At 49.0% G+C, this 7,159-nt stretch overlaps 1 protein-coding gene across 1 annotated transcript; it reads left to right on the top strand.

The window, feature by feature from the left end:
* The first annotated feature begins 422 nt into the window (after nt 1-422).
* On the top strand, nt 423-6,548 carry LOC109426869 (uncharacterized). Its single transcript, XM_062857258.1, has one exon. The coding sequence runs from the start codon at nt 423-425 to the stop codon at nt 6,546-6,548; it is 6,126 nt and encodes a 2,041-aa protein (XP_062713242.1).
* The last annotated feature ends 611 nt before the right edge of the window (nt 6,549-7,159 follow it).

Raw genomic sequence — 7,159 nt, 5'->3', positions numbered from 1 at the left:
TGCTTATTTCCAAGTCCGGTAAGCTAAAATACATTTTCTTCGAAAGATTATATGTACAACTTGAACTCAAATTATTAGGACTACGACCACATATGCTATAGACACGAAGCCACAAAGGAACATAAACGTAAGTAAAACTATGTAAACCAATGTGAACTAACCATATATTGCACAAAGAACAACCTGCTGTACAGGGGTTCTCAAAGCCAGTTTGCGAGACAGGCAAACATAATTATAATGATAGTCTGTAACAATTATAATTTAAATATTTTCCTTAGGAAAATTATATCCTTCCCAAACACAACGGATTAAGTGTTTTCATTCCCGTACCGAAGGATCATAATTTCGGAAATTTTCCCCCCGTTGGATCAAATCCAACAAAATATAATTTTCGTTTATACGAAATAACAGTCGTCGCGAGCATGTCAAGTCGTGGTTCGAAGTCCGACGGAAAAGGTAGCAAAGCGAGTGGCAAGAGTGAACGGCCGAAGGCCAAAGATGGTGAGGTGATTAGTGAATTGGTCGGTGATAAAGGTAGTGATGATGTGGTAGTGGTCGAGGAAGGCAAGGAGAAGACCGTCGATGGATACACCTGCAAGACCTGCGGAGGAGGCGACACGGATGATATGGTTCAGTGCGACCAGTGCGACGGATGGCATCACTACAATTGCGTGGGAGTCACAGATGAAGTTGTCAACCAGAGCTGGAGTTGTACCAACTGCAAGACTGCGACATGGAACCAGCGAACAACGTCAACCTCAGGTGAAGATCCTGCGCCGAAAGATGTCCACCAACAACACTCGTCCAAGCGTGCTTCATCTCAAAAACGAGTTTCCACGACAGGTCCGGAGAATCCATCAAACGGCAATCCGCCGTCACCGAAGTCAACAGATCCAACCGTGCATCCATCACATTCGTCACGTCATATGGGAAATCCGAGTCCTGGAGCGCCCCCAACAGCACAGATGACCGGGAAGAAGTTGTTCGTTCCGTCGTTGGAAGGGTTACCCGCTATCCAGCTAGATGAAGCATCATCAGAAGTCTCGTGTTCGTCATCTCAGAGGTCTGCTCGGAACCGCGCTAAATTGCAGCTACAACGGTTGGAAGAGGAAAGAGTCTTTGAGGAGCAACAAGCAGAACGACGACGGGTTGCAGAGCAGCTAGAAGCGGAGAAGCACAAAGCATTCTTGGACAAGAAGTACCAAATTCTGGAGGAGCTAGCCAGTGAGAGGGGATCGAGTCGATGTTCGAGTAGCGTTTACTCTCGGAGTCGTGTGGAGAATTGGGTTGAAAAAGGGCGTAATTCGGAGGTAATGCAGCAGTCTAATGAACAGCCAGCACGGCGGGAGCGGAGCCAACCAGATCTGCAACCAGCACAGCGGGAGTTCGACCAACGTCAGCCTGCCATCCGCATGTCGAAATATTTCAATCCCAACGTCCAACCACAGTCAACGAGAATACAGCCTGCGTTGAACCGAGTAACCCGATCCTTAGCTAATTCGACGGTTCTAGAGCCGAATCACGGCGCACTAGGTCAAAGTTGTCCCGTGCAACCAGATGATTACGATCCGTTTCAGCTATCACGCTCACAAATCGCAGCAAGGCAAGCGGTTTCCAAGGATTTGCCAACATTCTCCGGCAATCCGGAAGAATGGCCGATCTTCCTATCCATGTTTAATAGCACAACAGCTATGTGTGGATTCACGGAGGAGGAAAACCTTGTGCGACTGCAACGAAGCTTGAAAGGAAAGGCCTACGAAGCGGTTAAGTGTAGATTGATGCATCCTGGAAACGTCCCGGGCATAGTGAGCACACTGAAAATGCTATTTGGTCAACCGGAGATCATTGTGCACTCGTTGATCGGAAAGATCACTTCGCTACCCCCGATACGCGAAGATCGTCTCGAGACGTTAGTAGACTTCGCCGTCAACGTGCAGAACTTCTGCGCAACGGTTGACTCATGCGGGCTAGAAGAGTACATGTACAACGTAAGTCTTCTCCACCAGCTTGTTGGGAAGCTTCCACCGTCAATCAAGCTAAACTGGGCGCAACATCGAAAGACGCAGCTGGCGGTCAACTTGGCGACCTTTAGTGAGTGGATCTACTCGCTAGCCGAAGCTGCAAGTACGGTAACATTCCCAACGGAGTCGGCAAAGGAAAAACCGATGCGGAACGAGCCTCGTCGGAAAGGAAAAGGAGAAACGTATCTCAATGCCCATTCAGAAACACAGATCAGGCACGATGCGAGCTTCAAACAGCCAAAGCAGTCGTTTACAGCACTGGAGAAGGAGACCTGCCCGGTGTGCAAGGGTAACTGCAAGTCCGTTGACAAATGCAAGCGGTTTCAGGAGTTTTCGAGAGAATCCCGGTGGGCAGTCGTCCGAGAGTTCGGGCTTTGTCGAACGTGCCTTCGGCAACACAAAGGAACCTGCAAGGCGAAACCTTGCGGTAAAGACGGATGCTCCTTTCGGCACCATGAGCTGCTGCACAACGAGCTAAAATCCAAGTCACACCAAAGCACTACTGCAGCTGGGAATCCAGAGTCTTCGCAGCCAACAACAAGCGGTGCCGAGCAGGGTTGCAATACACACCAGACAGTGTCTAGCTCGGTTCTCTTCCGCTATCTTCCAGTTATTTTGTCGGGGCCAGAGAAAACGATTCATACGTATGCCTTTCTTGATGAAGGTTCAGGAACAACGCTGCTCGATCAAGATCTAGCAGATGAACTGCAACTGGATGGCACGCCAAATCCAATATGCCTTCGATGGACGGGTGGTACCGAGCGCTGCGAGAAGGACTCTTGCATAGTTCGCCTACAAGTCGCCGGACGTCATGCAGATGCCGAGAAGTTTACCTTGGAAGGTGTACAAACGGTCAACGAGCTGCTGCTACCACGACAGACCTTGGACTTTGGGGAACTGAAGCGATCATATCGCTATTTGGAAGGATTGCCTATCGACTCGTACAGCGAAGCTCGCCCTCGCATCCTTATCGGCGCAAAGCATGCGCAACTGGGCTTAACCCTCAAGAGTCGAGAAGGAAAATTCGGCGAGCCGATCGCAACTAAGACACGGCTAGGCTGGACAATTTGCGGTAACCTAGGATTTGGAGACGCACCGAACATGTTCCACTACAGCTTTCACGTCTGCTCACTGAACGAAAGCTCGGAGGATGATCTACATCAAGCGATGAAAGATTATTTCTCCATTGACAGCCTAGGAGTTAATGCCTCGTCCAAAGTTCTGCTATCGACTGAAGATGAACGTGCTGAATCTCTGCTGAAGTCGTTGACCCGATTTTCAGGCGACCGTTTTGAGACTGGCCTACTCTGGCGTTATGACAATGTCCGTCTGCCAGACAGCCGCCCTATGGCTTTGCGTCGCCACCGATGCCTGGAGAAACGCATGGCGAATGATCCTGTTCTCGCAAAAGTTTTGCAACAGAAGATATGTGACTATGCCACCAAAGGATACATTCGCAAACTCTCTGATGAAGAAATCCGGCAGCAAACCGGCGAAATGTGGTATTTGCCTGTCTTCCCGGTAACCAACCCCAACAAACCCGGGAAGGTCCGAATAGTGTGGGACGCAGCAGCGAAGGCCCATGGAGTTTCATTGAATTCCGTCCTTTTGAAGGGTCCTGATTTACTTTGTTCCCTACTCGGAATTCTTTTACGCTTTCGGCTTCATCCCGTTGCAGTAACAGGAGACATCCGCGAAATGTTCCACCAAGTGCAGATTCGCCGCGAAGACCAGCAATACCAATGCTTCTACTGGACGGATGAGAACGGAGAACTTGGAGTTTACGTTATGGCGGTGATGACCTTCGGCGCGTGCTGCTCACCCAGCAGTGCACAATATGTCAAGAACGTCAATGCGGAAAGGTTTAGGAGCGAATTTCCGGAAGCATGCGAAGCTGTCATCAAGTCCCACTATGTCGACGACATGTTGATAAGTGTCGCTACGGAGGAAGAAGCAATCCAGCTAGCGGAGGAAGTTCGTCACGTTCACGCCCAGGGTGGCTTCGAAATCCGCAACTGGATTAGTAATTCCAGAAGAGTTGTGGAAGCACTGCAGGAGCAGAGTACGAATGCGGAGAAAAGCCTAGACCTAGCAACCGAATTATCCACCGAGAAATTTCTAGGGATGTGGTGGAACACAGCGGCTGATGCCTTCACCTACAAGATCGGCTGGAATCGCTACGGTGAAAAGTTGCTCAGGGGCGACCGACGTCCCACAAAGCGTGAAGTGCTACGAGTTCTAATGACCATATTTGACCCACTCGGACTCATTGCCCACGTTCTCGCCTATTTAAAAGTCCTTTTACAAGATATCTGGCGATCTGGTGTCACCTGGGACGAGCAAATCGAAGACGAGGCTTTCGAGAAGTGGCAAAAATGGTTGACTGTTTTACCGCAAGTTGAAAATTTGCGAATTCCCAGATGTTTCTGGCCTGAGCATCTGGTCAACGACGCCGATGAAGTTCAGCTTCACACGTTCGTAGATGCTGGAAGAGACGGAATGGCAGCTGTGTGTTTCCTGAGACTCTCTAAGGATGGGAAAAACTACTGCTCACTCGTCACCGCAAAGGCTAGGGTGGCCCCTCTTAAGCTGACATCCATTCCGCGCCTAGAGCTACAAGCAGCAGTGATCGGAACTCGCCTATCGCAAACCGTGCTTGATACTTTGCCGATTCGGATCAACAGAAGATTCTACTGGTCAGACTCTCGGGATGTGCTATGTTGGATCAGCTCTGACCACCGACGCTACAGCCAATTTGTCGGTTTCCGCATCACCGAGATTCTGGAGGTCACTGAGCCTTGTGACTGGCGATACGTACCAAGCAAGTTGAACGTAGCTGACGATGCTACTAAGTGGGACGGACTTCCTGAGCTGTCAACAGAAAGCAGGTGGTTTCGAGGCCCAAGTTTTCTCTGGCAAACTGTGGATAAATGGCCGCCCTCTATTTCCCCGAAGGAAGCAACGAACACTGAGCTGAGAACAAGTTTGCTAACTCATCACTGTGTTCCGGAACCACTCGTTCCCATACAGAACTTCTCCAGCTGGAAGCGACTGCAACGCGTTGTGGCACTGGTACAACGGTTCATCACGAACTGTCGCCTGAGAATACAACGCAAGCCCATCGTCCGTACACCACTCGCAAACTGCGAACTCCGCACAGCCGAAGCGCATCTTATCCGTATTGCGCAGCAGGAAGGATACCCGGAAGAGTTTCGCATACTACAAAATGCGCAGCAGAAGTCTGCAGAGTCACCAGCACTTCTTCCTAAGTCAAGCCCGCTGTACAAGCTCATCCCATGGATAGACGACCGCGGCATAATGCGAATGAAGACACGTATCGCCGCCTGCCAATTTGCTACCGAAGATGCGAAGAATCCCATAATCCTTCCTAGACAGCACCACATTACCACATTAATAATAAACCACTACCACAATAGTTACCACCATCAGAACCACGAAACAGTGATAAATGAGCTGCGCCAAAAATACCAAATCGCTCGTTTACGCTCGTGTTACAGTCAAGTTCGCCAGAAATGCCAAAGATGCATGAACGAAAGAGTTAAGCCGACAATTCCAATCATGGCCGACCTCCCACCCGGACGTCTTGCGGCATTCTGTAGACCGTTTACCCACGTGGGCGTCGATTACTTTGGCCCTATTGAAGTTGTTGTTGGCAGAAGACATGAAAAGCGTTGGGGAATGTTGGCAACATGCTTAACTATCCGAGCCATACATATAGAGCTCGTCCATTCACTCAGCACCGATTCATGCATAATGGCCCTCCGGAATTTCATCGCTCGACGTGGTCAGCCACGAAAAATCTACAGCGACCGAGGAACAAATTTCGTTGGAGCGAACAGAGAGCTGCAGAACCTCCGAACAACAATGAACCATGACGAAATTATGAGGGAGTTCACAACCACTGATACCGAATGGGTGTTCAATCCTCCGCTAGCACCACACATGGGTGGTAGCTGGGAACGGTTAATTCGAACCGTGAAAAACAACTTGTCAGCTGTCTGCTCTACCAAGGCCCTGACTGATGAAGTCCTGAGGAATCTCCTAATCGAGATTGAAAATACCGTTAATGGCCGTCCCTTAACACATGTACCAGTTGATGACGACTCCGGCCCGGCCTTAACACCAAACCATTTCTTGGTCGGTTCCTCGAACGGTACAAAACCTTTGGTTAACCTTGATGACAGTGGCTACGCTCTCAGGCAGAACATGTGTACGTCACAGATCCTAGCGAATACGTTTTGGAAACGATGGGTAAGCGACTACCTGCCGGAGATTACTCGTCGGTCAAAGTGGTTCCAGTTAACCAAGCCTATTGCGACCGGAGATATTGTCGTGATTGTCGACCCGAAGTTACCCCGAAATTGCTGGCCGAAAGGACGGGTCATCTCGACGAAAGAAGGACGCGACAGCCAGATTCGATCAGCAACTGTGCAGACAGCCTCTGGAGTCTACGAGCGTCCCGTGGCGAAATTGGCGGTCCTGGATATACAGCGCGTGGAACAGTAAGCCAACCGGATGTTGGCGTACCCTGGGGGAGTGTTGGCCTACCCCATTAGGCCAGCGCGCAAGTCTACCGCCGTAGTCTCTACATTGTTCGCAACCTTGCGAACAAGATTTCGGCAGTGATTGTACGGATGGTAGGGAGTGACAGGTATTCGGCCTGTCACATGGGTGAGTCGACAGAAACAGAAGAGAAGAATATGCCTTGATAGTATGAGCAACAATATTGTGTTAATTCTACTTTAAAATATCCTTAAACTAGTGCAAATATCCTAAAATTGAACTTAAAACTAGTGAACTAATTAATTAAACAAGTGTCTACTATTTACACGCCGAATTGGTAAGCTTAGATACATAAAATCATGCAATTTGGACTTAAATTTATCTATGCATACTAGGTAACCTAAACTCCGCTACGATCCTGTTCCTCTGAGCCTAGAACATAGTAAATTGCTTATTTCCAAGTCCGGTAAGCTAAAATACATTTTCTTCGAAAGATTATATGTACAACTTGAACTCAAATTATTAGGACTACGACCACATATGCTATAGACACGAAGCCACAAAGGAACATAAACGTAAGTAAAACTATGTAAACCAATGTGAACTAACCATAT

The sequence above is a fragment of the Aedes albopictus genome, chromosome 3 (assembly GCF_035046485.1).
Source record: "Aedes albopictus strain Foshan chromosome 3, AalbF5, whole genome shotgun sequence".
NCBI lineage: Eukaryota > Metazoa > Arthropoda > Insecta > Diptera > Culicidae > Aedes > Aedes albopictus.
The sequence above is the reverse complement of the archived record's forward strand: the minus strand, read 5'-3'. Positions and strand labels throughout refer to the sequence as shown.